We start from the raw sequence: 14,035 nt of genomic DNA, 5'->3' as shown, positions 1-14,035 counted from the left end.
CTCCAAATTACTCTCCAGAAAGATTGGATCAGTTCACAACTTTACCAACACTGCATTGGTGTCCCAGTTTTCCCACTTCCCTTCCAACATTGTTCATATTCCTTTCTAATCATGTTGATTAATCTTAAAGGTGTGCAGTGGTACCTCAGAGATGTCTTAATCATTTCTCTAATCAATAATAATTTAGAGCAATTTTTCATATGAGTATAGATAGATTTTGTCTGAGAATTACTTTTCCATATTATTTGACCATTAACAATTGGGGGAATGATTTTTTTTATAGATGACTCAGTTCTCTATATATTTTAGAAATGAATCCTTTGTCAGAAGCACTAGTAAAAAAATTTTCTAACACCACATTTCTTTTAAGCTTGATTGCAGTGGTTTGTTTGTGCAAAACCTTCTTAATGTAATGCTATAAAAATTATTCAGTTTGTTTTTAGTAATATTCTCTATCTCTTCTTTGATCTTAAACTGCTCCCCTTTCCAAATAACTGATGGGAAAACTATTCCTTGTTCTCTTAATTGGTTTATAATATTACCTTTTATGTGTAAATTCTGTACTCTCAACTTATATTGTAAAGGTAAGAGATGTTGGTCTATGTCTAGTTTCTGCCATACTATTGTCCAGTTCTCCTAGCAATTTTTATCATAGAGTAAGTTTTGATTCCAGAATCTTTGGTTTTATCAAACAGTAGATTACTATAGTTGATTACTGTCTTTTGTACCCAATCTATTCCACTGATCCACTATTCTATTTCTTAGCCAGTATCAAACAGTTTTAATGACCTATGCTTAATAATAAAATTTTAAAACAGATATGGCTAGGTCACCTTCCTTTGCATTTTTTTCATTAATTCCCCCTGATATTTTTGACCTTTTATTCCTTCATATGAAAATAGTCACTCATTTTTCTTGCTCATTAAAGTAATGTTTTGGAAGTTTGGCATGGCACTGAATAAGCAAATTAATTTAGGTAGAATTGTCATTTTTATTATATTAGTTCAAACTACCCACAAGCAATTGTTATTTGCCAGTTATTTAAATCTGATTTTAGTTGTGTGAAAACCCTTTTATAGTTATTTTCATAGAGTTTCTGAGCCTACTTTGTCAAGTAGACTCACAAATAGTTTATGTTGTGTGGAGTTATTTTAAATGGTATTTCTCTTTCTATCTCTTGCTGCTGTATCTTGTTAGTAAGGTAGAGAAATTCTGAGGATATATGTGGGTTTATTTTATATCCGGTGACTTTTGCTAAAAGTTGCTATGTTTTCAGTAGTTTTTAGATGATTTTCTAGAGTTCTCTGTACCATTATATCATCTTCAGGGGGTGAGACTTTTGTTTCTTCATTGCTATTATAATTCCTTCAATTTCTTTTTCTTCTCTTATTGCTAAAGTAACATATCTGATATTGAATAATAGTGCTGATAACAAACATCCTGGTTTCACTCCTGATCATGTTGGGAACATTTCTAGTTTGTCCCTATTACATATACTGCTTGTTGATGGTTTTTAGACAGATACTCTTATCATTTTAAGGAAAAATCCATTTATTCCTAGGCTCTATAGTATTTTTTAATGGGAATGAGTGCTCTATGGTCAAAAGCTTTTTCAGCATCTATTGAGATTATTAATTATAATATTTCTGTAATATTTATTATTGAAATAGTAAATTATGCTGATAGTTTTCCTTATATTGAACCAACCCTGCTTTCCTGGTATAAATCTTACTTGATCATTGTATATTAACCTGATGATAACTTGCTGTAATCACTTTGCTAATTTTTATTTATAATTTTTGAATCCTAATTCATTAGGAAAATTGGTCTAAAATTTTCTTTCTCTCTTTTGACTCTTCCTGAGGTATCAGCACCATATTGTTGTTATGGAAGGAATTTGAAAATCCTTCTTGATCTGTTTTTCTAAATAGTTTACATAGATTGGTAGAATTCACTTTTGAATTCATCTGGCCCCGGAGATTTTTTTCTTAGGGAGTTCATACATGGTTTGTTCAATTTGGATTTCTGAAATGGGTTTATTTAGATATTCAGTGTTCTCTTCCTTTATCTCAGCAATTTATAATTCTTATAAATACTCATCCATTTCACTGAGATTGTCCAATTTATTGACATAGCAAAATAGTTCTGAATTGTAACTTTAATTTCCTTCTCATTGATGGTGAATTCACCTTTTTTTTATTTTTGATACTGGTAAGCTCAGTTTTTCTGGATAGTGGATTCTTGGTTGCAATCCAAACTCCCTTGTTCTTTAGAATATCATTTTCTAGGCTCTTCAAACCTTTAATATTCATGCAGCCAGATTCTATGTAATCCTGACTATGCCTCCTTGGTACTTGAATTTCTTCTTTCTGGCCACTTGGCAGGATTTTCTCCTTGATCCGATAATTCTGTGGTTTGGCCACAGTATTACTTGATGCTTTCATTTTAGAATCCCTTTCTAGAGGTGATTGATGGGTTTTTTCAATAACTATTTTACCCTCTGTTTCCAGGGTATCAAAGCAATTTTCCTTAACTATATCCTGAAATATGGAATCCAGGCTCTTTTTTTGATCAAGGTTTTCAAACAGTCCTATGATTGTTAAATTGTCTTTCCTGGATCTATTTTCCAGGTAAGTTGTTTTATCAGAGGTATTTTAAATTTTCTTTTATTTTTTTCGATTTTGTTTAACAGATTCTTGGTGTTTCATGAAGTAATTATCTTCCACTAGTCCCACTTTATTTTTCAGGGAAGTATTTTCTCCATCTAGCTTTTGCATCTCCTTTTCCATTTGGTCAATTCTATTTTGAAATGAGTTGTTATCCTTCCCATTTATCTACTTGTGATTTTGAAGAGATTATTTTCTTTTTTGCATTTGTCCAATTGTAATTTTCAAGGATTTGTTTTCTTTTGTCATTTTTTTTTGTTGCAAGGTGTTAATTTTCTCTTGCATTTCTTTTCCCAGTTTTTCCACTTGACTTAAATTTCTTTCTGCTCTCTTCTAAGATTTGTTTATAGACTTGAAGTCATTTCACATTCTCCTCTGGTGCTCTACATATAGTAGCCCTTTTGGCCTCCTTTTCTGACCTAGTATCCTTATTTCCAAGGTAACATTCAATAGACCCTCCTTTTGTTGACTTTTTTTTTCATTTGGGGATTTGTTATCTTTCCCTAGGGTCTTGTGTTGGAGGAGAAATTTATTTGCAGACCTCTGGTGTTGAGAAACCTAGAGGCCTTGCTCACTAGAATTAGGAACTGCAGGGGATTATTCAGTGGACCAATCAGTAAGGAATGCTAGAAACTTTCACTGGATTATCTCCGTTGGGGATGTCAGTAGCTTAACCCCTATGTCTGGGACTATCCTCATCACCCCCAGTCACTGGACTAGACTGTCAGTGCTGGAAACACCAGAGGTTCGCTCTTGATAGTCTGCACTGGGGAAGTCCACTTCCTATATCTGGGCCTTTTGGGAAAGGTACAAACACTGTTTCTGTTTGTACTGGGGAACACCAGGTCCTCCCACAGGATTGATGGGAATGTCAGGGACTTGGTTCAGTCCATACAGGCCAACAGCCATGCCAAGGTTCTCTAGTTAGTCCCTCACTGTGCCAATATTGTACCAGGTCTCTGTTCTCTGGCTTGGGCATATCCAAGCTCCTCCTTGCTAGAAGATGTTCCACTCTGTTCTTTTGTGGGTTCTGTCACTCCAAAATCTGTTAGGGGACTTGATTCATTTTGGTTCTAAGGGAGAGCTTAAAACAGTGCCTGGTTTCTCCCTGCCATCTTTTGATATAATTTATTGATGTTGGAATATAGGATAAAGAAATGTGTTTATCAGACAAATGCCACTAGGGAATCCCTTTTATATTCCTCCACAATATACCACCTTCAGAATCCAATTAAAGGTAGGTAAAGTACTCATGAGTCAACAAGATATCTCAGTGGATAGAATGCTAGCCCTGGAGTCAGGAAAAATTTTAGATCAAATCCAGTCTCAAACACTTGTTAATTTGTGTGACTTTGGGCAATTCCCTCAACTTTCATCTTGTGTGACCTTGGGCATGTCACTTAACCCTGTTTGCCTCAGTTTTTTCCATCTATAAAATGAGCTAGAGAAGGAAATGGCGAACCATTTAAGTATCCTTGTCAAGAAACCTGCACGGACTGTATTAACATGCTATGGTTCATGATATCACAAAGAATTGGATACAACAGAAGACTGATCAACAAGGGCTTACACTGTTTTATACTCAGGAGGATAAAAGAGATATTATGCCTCTTGCAGAAGCACCAATCTAGAAACAGCAGATCCCAAACACCTTAGAATATACCAAGAATGAGTAAACTAGATAAGGATGCACATTGAAGATAATTAAAACATTTTTTCTCTACTTACCATTGGTAGCATTCAACAGATGCATCAGTTATTTTAAATACTTCTGTCTATGATATTTTAACTACTTCTGTCTATGATACCATCTGTCTGTCCATCCTTCTGTGAGAGTCTAACAAGACTACACAACAATATGGTGATCTTTGATCAAAAATTTGAATTGTGCCTGACTCCTACTCGAATGCAACAAAACTAAACAAAAAAAAACCAAAAGTTAGTTGTTTATTTCATTCCTCTATTTTTTGTCTTTGATTTCATAATGCATTTATTCAGTGAATTCTTACAAAACATTATTGAAACTAATGGAGCTTTCCAGGAAATACCAGTGACCAAAAATGCATTTGCGTATCATTGACACAATTTTGTTGAATAATTTGAGTAGATGAAGATTGTGACAGACTGCTTGGAAATATAGGGCCTTATCTTTTGTTCCATGACCTTGGAACTATCCTTCCTAGGCTATGCTTCCTATCACCTGAATTTCAGTCTGATATAAAGGTTGTTTAAATAAAAATTTTAAAATTCTCTGAGTGCCTTTGAAGACACTATTTTTAGCATTTATTTCCTATGCAGCATTTGGTTCTGTGCTGTTGCCAATCCCATCAAATTGGAGTGATTCTTCTCATCCACTCAACCATATGAGTGGTTCTTCAATCATGGTTAAGTCACACCCTGATTGAATATCTATTGCTGGTCTCCAGAAGTACCACTTCTCAATTATGCTTCCAGTCCATGCTTGGTGACTAGGTTACAGAGCAAGCTATTATATGTTAAGAAAAACTTTGATTCCTTCTCTTCTCAACCAAATCCAAATAATTTATAGGAATTAAAGTCTCAGTCTATCATTCATTCAGGAAATTTCTATGGAAATAATTGTTCAGATCTCCTTTGAGCACTAGTCATTTAGCTAGGTAGCACAGTGGATGGAGACTAGGAGTCAGGAGGAAGAGAGTGCATATCCAACTTCAAATACTTATCACTTTCTAGCTGTGTGACTTTGGGCAAGTCACTTAATCCTGCATGCCTTGCATTCAAGGCCATCTCCAGCCATCCTGATTCATAACTGTCTACTGGAGCCATCCAAAGTTTCCTCCAGATGAGAAAGTAAGGCTGGTGACTTGGCAAAGCACCCCATCATTCAAACCCATTTCAAGTACTTATCATGGCATCACCTACCTGATGTCCTGGCCTTCTTCAAGAATGAAGGGCAAACGTTGTTATAATTAGTCATGCATTAGAGTTTGAAAAGATGTGGGGTTAATATATATTATGGACAGTACCATGTGCAGGAATTGGGAAACATTATTAGATAATAGGTAGCACAGTGAATAGAATGCTGGGCTTTTAGTAAGAAGACAAGAGTTCAATTTTGGTCTCATACACTATATGACCCTGGTCAAGTCACTTAATCCTATTGGTCTCAACTTCCACATCTGTAAAGGAGCTAGAAAAGAAAATGGCAAACCATTTCAGTATCTTTGCCAAAAAAAAAACCCAACAACTCCAAATGGGGTCATAAGAGTTGAACATGACTGAACATCAACAAACAAGATTAATAGTCACTTCTAGCCTTCTTACACATTTGAAATATTGCTGTTGTTGGCTGCTGTTTGTCCTTCATTCTCTGAGAATACCATGATGTGAGAGAGGTGATGCCATGACATACAAGATAATTGGGTTTAAGTGAAAGAGGACTGTGCAAAGTCACCACTCCCACTTTATCCTCTGAATTCATGCTCTAGTAGCCAGCTATAGATCAGGACAACTGGAGATGACCCTCGATGTGGTGGAAGACCTTGACTTTTTAAAGTCAGGTCTTTCCCAAATGAAGAAAGAGAGACACACAAAAAAGATATTTTCTGCTAGATACTTGGGAAGGCACAATGGAACAATGTAATAGGACTAATGGAATACACTGTTGCTGAGTTGTCTCTGTCTAGAAAGAAAATGCTTTTGTTTTTCCTCAGTTTCTATGGACTAGATATCCAATATGCAACACAACATATTGTTTTTGGAAAATGGTAGAATTTGAAAAACTTTGTGACTGTATTTTGTACTGCTGAATAGAATACATAAAGTTCCTCATCCTCCCCTCCACTCCAAAGAAACCGAGTTCTATAGCAAAAAAAGAGCAAACAAAGCTTGTGTGATTGATTGCCAGTCAAAAGACTCAATTTATTATTCTGTTATATTTCTAGTCTTCAGTGTCTATTTCTAGTTTTCTTTTATTTCTCTTTAAATCTACCCTGGCCTCTTTCTTTATAAAATTTTCTTCCCTATCCCATGTGGCTGATATGTCGTCCTAAAGCATATATCCTGTAAAAACAGCTCAAGATGGAAAACTAGATGAAATTTTTTTTTGCCAACATGAACATAAATGTATGAAATAGATATTCAAATATGGTCTGCTATGATAAGTCAAGGATGAAGAATTTAAAGGGCAGTTTTCTCTCAATAAGATTTTTAGAAACTGAACTATATCTTTTAAAGATTATTAATTGCTAAAAGTACAGCTACAAAAGTCTCATGCACAATCCTATTGGCCTGAAATAATTTCCTCATAATATGTAGAAAGTTGCTAATGTGCCATTACCAGTAATTTCAGTTTATAGAATAGAAACTTAGAAAATATGAATGCTTTTAAAAATAGTACATGGTTGTTCTAATTATGGAAAAAATTAATAAAAGTCAAAGCTTCAGGGAGAGAAAAGTTATAGTTCTGTATTTAAAGATGGATTTGTGAAATTCTTATAAAACATTTATGGAGTGGGATGGCATTTTTGGCTGTGAATATAATTTTGCTGGTGAGATTATAAAGCAAACAAAAAAGAGATAAGAGGGAAAATCTTCCAGTAAAAAAAATAAAATTTTGAGCTTTAAGAGTATTCCAACTTAAATGGAAGTTAATTGAAGCTAGATCTTCATCTGTGACCAAGGCCCAGTCTTAGACAGAGTTATGAGGTAGCTGAAGATAATCTTCTCCTTTCTCCTAATAAACTTGAAACTTTACATATGTATTTGCATTTTAATGACTGCTAGGTGATAGTCAATAACACTGAATTTGGAGTCAGGAAGAACTGATTTTAAATCTTGACTCATGCATTACTACCTGATCCTAGGCAGGTTATTTTTTTTTTTTAGGTTTTTGCAAGGCAATGAGGTTAAGTGGTTTGCCCAAGGCCACACAGCTAGGTAATTATTAAATGTCTGAGACTGGATTTGAACCCAGGTACTCCTCACTCCAAGGCCGGTGCTTTATCCACTACGCCACCTAGCCGCCCCCTAGGCAGGTCATTTTACACCACCCCTAGCCTCAGTTTTCTCCTCTGTAAAATCGGGAAGATAATAGCTCCTATCACACAGAATTGTTGTGAGGATCAAACAAGATAGTATAAGTAAAACATTTTGCAATTATTTAAATGTTATTTAGATATCACCTGTTGTTTTTAATGTCAATCATGAAAACACTAATAATAATATTTCTTATTATCACTAATAATAAATATATTACTTTTTTCTAGTTTTGAATCACAAAATACTTCTGCCTACATTAGAGTATTTAGTCCTGAAGAGCAGTTCAAAAATTATAGGAATGAAAGTATAAGAATAGTGGTAATTCTGATATTTTACAACAGGTCTCTTCATAATCTATTATATCAAAAAGAATTTAGGTATGTTTAGACATACCCCAAAATATATTTCTACTATTTGATTGACAAACTAATCAAAAGACCAATCTAATAACTGGAAAAAATATATAGTGTTTTGTTGCTAAATTAATGGCTTTTTAAAAAAATAGCAATCTAAAGTTGAGCTAGTTGAATTTATAGACATTATCTGTAAAATTACATGGGCTATTGTAAGTAGTGTAAAAAAATACTGGTTTGTATCTAAACTATTTATTTAGCGCTATGCCAATCGAACTACCAAACATTGTTATATTGAGCTATAAAAATTACTAACAAAATTCATCTGAAGAAACAAAAGGTCAAGAATATCAAGGGAATTAAAGAAAAAAGTGCAAAGAAAGGTGACCTAGAAATAGCATATCTAAAATTATGTTATTAAGCAGTAGTCATCAAAACTGTTTGATACTAAGAAATAGAGTGGTAGATAAGTGGAAAAGATTAGGTACAAAAGAAATAGTGCTAAATGACTACAGTAATCTACTGTTTGATAAACTCAAAAGTCTCCAGTTTTTGGAAAAAGAGCTCACTCTTCCACAAAAACTGCTGGGAGAACTGGAAAATAGTATGGCATAAACTAGGCATGGACCAACATCTCACACCCTATAGCAATCTATGGTAGAAATGGGTAATAGATTTAGACACAAAAGGTGATATAAACCCATTGAAAGAATAAGGAATAATCTACTGTCAGATCTATGCAAAGGGGAAGAGTTTATGGCCAACCTGTAGATAGAGTACATTATAAAGTATAAAAATGGACAATTTTGATTGCATTAAAGTTCTAAATTAAATAATTAGTTTTCATATTAAAAATTAATAAATTTTGCACAAATAATATCAATACATCCAAGATTAAAAGGAATTTAGTAAGTTGGGAAATAATTTTTCAGCTAGTGCTTCTGATTAAGGACTTGTTTCTAATATATATGTAGAAAACTGAGTCAAATTTATAAGAATATAAGGCATTCCCCAATTGATAAATGATCAAAGGATATGAACAGACAGTTTTCAGATGAGGAAATTAAAGCTATCTTTAGGCATATGAAAAAATGATTTTTATCTTTTTAGGGAAATTCAAATTAAAACAACTCTGAGGTACCATCTCTCACCTCTCAGATTGACTATATGACAAAAAGGAAAAATGATCAATGTTGAAGGTGATGTGGGAAAACTCTTTCTGATCAATAGTTTGAAACTATGACCAAAGGACAATAAAACTAAAACTCTGCATACCCTTTGCTCCAGCAATACTATTATTAGTTCTGTATACCCAAAGAGATCATAAGAAAGGGGAAAAACACATACAAAAAAATATTTATAGCAACTCTTTTTTGTAGTGGCAAAGAATTGAAAATTGAGGGGATGTGGGGCGGCTAGGTGGCACAGTGGATAGAGCACCGGCCTTGGAGTCAGGAGTACCTGGGTTCAAATCCAGCCTCAGACACTTAATAATTACCTAGATGTGTGGCCTTGGGCAAGCCACTTAACCCCATTGCCTTCAAAAAAAATCTAAAAAAAATTGAGGGGATGCCCATCCATTGGGGAATGACTGAACAAATTGTGGTATATGAATGTGAAGGAACACTATTGTTCTGTAAGAAATTTTGAGCAGTCGGACTTAAGCAAAGCCTGGAGAGACTTGTATGAACTGATGTTGAGTAAAGTGAGCAGAACCAGCAGCAACATTGTGTGATGATCATCTATGATGGACTTACTCATCTCAGCAATACAATGATGAAAGACAATTCTAGGGAACTTGTGATGGAAAATACCAACAACATCTAGGGAAGGAACTATGAAATCTGAAATTTTTAAAATCTATTTTATGTTTTATATTTTCCCCCTCTCATATTTTCCCCTTTTATTCTAATTCTTCTTTCACAAAATAATTAATATAGAAATGTTTTTAAAATACATACACATATAATACATACATATATGTAATATATAATTTAATCTATTTCAGATTATTTGCTGTTAAGGGTAGAGAGGAAGAAAAATGTGGAACTCAAAAATTAATGTGTAGCTTTGCTTGTAGTTGGAAAAGTAAATAAATATATATTTTTTAAAAATCACTGCTTAAAGACCTTTAGTAATATTTGGGGCTACAAGTCAGCTGTTTTTCTCTTTCTCAAGAAGTACTGGACCACTGCTATAATAGCAAAGACAGAACCCATATTATTCCTAGGTGTTGGTAGGTAGAAAAGTAGGGGGTTGAAGAAGCAACTTTTAAAGGAAACATGAACGAGTAGAAGTAAAAGTAGTTCTACCACATTCATTCCTTTTCTCCATGTGTGTCCTCAGCATAGGTTAACCTTAATCATCCACTTTAACCCAGTGACCAAAGTTCTGGTGTCTGGTAATTCTTTAGAACCAGGTTTCCTAACTGGGAAATCAGTAACTTCTAGAAAATCTCACAGCTTTACTTGTCAGATTTATCTTAATTATGTACAGTTCTCTATGTAAGGTATATTGAGAATTAGTTGCATCTCCTGGAAAGGAGGATCTTGTTACTTACTACTGTACAAATCCTTTCTAAGAGTTGGTCAGAGGCTTTTCCTCTCTTCTCCCCTATTGATCTCAAATGAAAATTAGGTGATTCTTACAAAACGTTTTAGGGACTGTGACTCAGATGAAGATATAATTTGCCCTTTTACTTTGTAACTTTATGAACATTTCCTTTCTTCAGGCCTACATAGAAAATCAGATGTATTATGTTCAGCACTGAAAATTAAATGCAAAACTTAAAAATGTGGGAATGTTGAATATATGTTTTTTCATTTTTTAGGAGGTGATAGAAGCTATAGCCGAATGTGCATTTAAGACATCACCATACCCAATCCTCCTCTCATTTGAAAACCATGTGGATTCGTAAGTAATGCATATTTTTTATTAAGAAGGTATTAATATTTTCTTAAGTTCAAGATTATTTGGTATTATTTTAAGATCTTATATATTATGTGAAATATTTTCAACTTTATAGAGAATAATTTACATTTAACTTTTAACAGTAAAATATTGAAATTAGACATCTGATGGTCATATTATGAATCTTAATTCTCCTTTTTTCAAACAGTAAAGTATATTTAAATATGCATAGAAGAATACATTTTTCATCTCTCTAAAGAGTCTGATTCATAGGAAGGCAAAATTGGTCACAGTCTTGGTTTTGTGTTCTGTCATGCTGTGAGGTTCATAGGCATTTTCACCAAATAAAATTTTCCAATTGGTTTTACATAAACCGAGCCCACACCTGATATGTACTAGTATTTCTATGCTCAGTATTTGAGAAGATAAATTATACTTGACTTTCAGAGGAAACCGTTAGAAGAGAGAGAGAGAAGGATGGGGATCTCTCCTCACAACCCTGAATTCTTAGGGATACCCCCCCCAGGCAATTCTCCCACATTGTCATAGAAACCATCATTAGTGACTGAAGAAGCAAGATTCTTTGAATTGGTTTTTTCCACAAGAGTGAGGAGAGACTGTAGGGACTGATCATGGTTTGAGCTGCCAACAATATTCCTGCTTCTGGCTACATCTTGTGCAGCCCTGGTCACTATTTCTATTTTCTCTCATATTTTTCTACTGGTCTTTAATCAGGCACCTGGGGACCAGAGTCTAAGTTCCTAAAAAAAGTATTTAAATGATGTTACACTATATAAATAGGGACATGAATTAAACGAGTGGAAAGCAGTGATGCCACAGGATCCAGCATTAGAAGAACCTTGCAATGCAAGGCAAAACTTTTTTATGAAATGGATGAGGGAGAGGCACACAATCTGTTGCCTGAAAACTTAAAAGACAGAGAAGTTGGCCTGCCTGGTTGGCCCTCTCTTCTATCTTAAGGATCAGCCATTCTGCATCTCTCTTTTTTGCAAATATTTCATATCTAATGATTTATTCACTTTACTGCTTGATTAAACATGGAGATCATTCATATTTAGTGGTTTGATCATGATATTTATCATGAATTGGGAAGTTTAAAGGTCTTATGACTAATTAGTAAGATTTTTGACAAGGTTTGACTATATTTATACATATTGATTTCTGTTTCTTTACCTATATTCACATAAATACATATAGATATGTATACTATATATACATACAAATATATATTTAGCATAAAATAGGCAAAGTAACATTAAAATACAATCAATATATGTTCTTTGGAAATTCAAGAATACAAGTCTAGGGCCTTGAATTCACAGTGTTCCTTTCAGGCATCAGTTAATAGACATTTAAATGCTTTCTGTGGACCAGGTACTTTGCTAAGCAGTGGGTATACAAAAAAACACACAAAAAAATCTCTGCTATGGAGTACCCCTTCAAATAGGAGTAAAAAATATGCAAATAATATATATATGCTATATATAAATGGATATTAATGTGTATACTGCATTTTATATAAATAATGCACATATATGCAAACACATATGCACATGCACATGCATACACATAAGTGTGTGTCCTTGCACACATTTAAATATACATAGGACAAAAGGAAGATAGATTTCATACAGAAGGCACCCTCATCAAAAAGTATTTATGAAGTCTGTCTTGACAGGCTTCATTTCACAGTAGGGAAGTATTTTAACAAGATTCAATTCTCAGTCAAACTCCTTAAAAAAGAAGTTAACCATTTGCCAAAAGAAGTTAGGAACAGGAATAGGAATGACACACATATCCCCTTTTTAACCCTCTCTTCTTTTATCTTTGTATATATTGATAAAATAAGTGTGTCCCAGATTATAAATTTCTAAGTCATAATAATTGCTTCAAAAATGAAATATCATCACCACTATCATCATCATTATCACTTAGATCACATAGTTCAACTTTATATTGCTGTCACTGAAGTTTTAATTTCTCAAAATGTGTAGCAAAACACTTGTGTAGTCTAATAAAGAGAATAACTTGATTCTAATTGTACAAAATTTTGAATGAAAAAAAATTCTTAAAGGCCTTCAAAAAGATGGCCCCCACCATCTCTTAAGGGTTACAGTTGAGTTTTGCAGATGACTTTAATTTAGGTATTCTTAATTGTTTTTGTGTACTGAACTCCTTTGGCAACTTGGTGAACCTCTTTTCCCCCTTATCAGAATAATGGTGTTGTTGATTTTTTAATAATTAAAAGATATTCTTGATTTTAATTAGAACTTAATAAAAAAATATTTTTTCATCTAAGTTTCTAAAATCCATGAAATCTTTCAAAGAAACATTTTTGGGGGTGGGGGTATCTATAGACCCCAGTTTCCTCTAATTGTTGAGTTTTCCTTGTATCTAATATGCCTCTCTGCAATGTCTGAACATTACTCCTTGTTCTCTCCTCTGAAACCAGCAACAACAAATTTAATCTCCCTTCTGCATGACAGGATGTCAAATAAATATTAATTTTTCTTTTCTTTTTTTTTTTTTTTGGCTAAACATCCTCAGTCTGTTCAACTGATCTTTTGATGTCAAAAGCGCCAGTCTCTGTACAATGTTGGCTACCTTTCTTGGCAGGTACTGTTACCTCCAAGATCAAATATAAAATGCTCTGTTTAGTTTCTAAAGTCCTTCATAATCTGGCTCTTTCCTTTCTTTCCAGTTTTCTTTTTAATTTATTCCTCTCTATCTTCTCTGTGATCCAGCATCTGGCTGCCCTTCTTGCGGCTCCTTCCACGCAAAATTTTATTTCTCATCCCTCTTATCACTAGTTCCTCCCTATTCCTAGACCTGGAATATGCTTCCTCTTCATGTCTGTACCCAAGAGTTTCTGATTTCCTTCAATATTCAGGTTAAATTCCAGTTTAAAAAGGCAAGGAGGCCTTTTACTGTCTTCCCCATTGCTAGTCTCTTCCCTCTAAGATTTCCACCTATATAAACAGTATAAGTATATCCTTGGTTGGATATAGTCTACCCCATTAGAACATGCATGTAGGAGAGCACTGATTACATTTTTGCCTTTTTTAG

The 14,035-nt window shown here is 33.9% G+C and overlaps 1 protein-coding gene across 1 annotated transcript in view; it reads left to right on the top strand.

Moving 5' to 3' along the window:
- Positions 1–14,035, top strand: part of PLCB1 (phospholipase C beta 1) — a 964,239-nt gene that overhangs the window by 730,163 nt on the left and 220,041 nt on the right. Inside the window, exon 12 of the mRNA XM_074209479.1 lies at positions 10,869–10,951. Within this exon, the coding sequence (XP_074065580.1) occupies positions 10,869–10,951 (83 nt within the window). The remainder of the gene's footprint in view (positions 1–10,868; positions 10,952–14,035) is intronic.

The sequence above is a fragment of the Macrotis lagotis genome, chromosome 1 (genome assembly GCF_037893015.1).
Source record: "Macrotis lagotis isolate mMagLag1 chromosome 1, bilby.v1.9.chrom.fasta, whole genome shotgun sequence".
NCBI classification, from domain to species: domain Eukaryota; kingdom Metazoa; phylum Chordata; class Mammalia; order Peramelemorphia; family Peramelidae; genus Macrotis; species Macrotis lagotis.
This window is presented reverse-complemented; position numbering and strand designations above follow the sequence as displayed.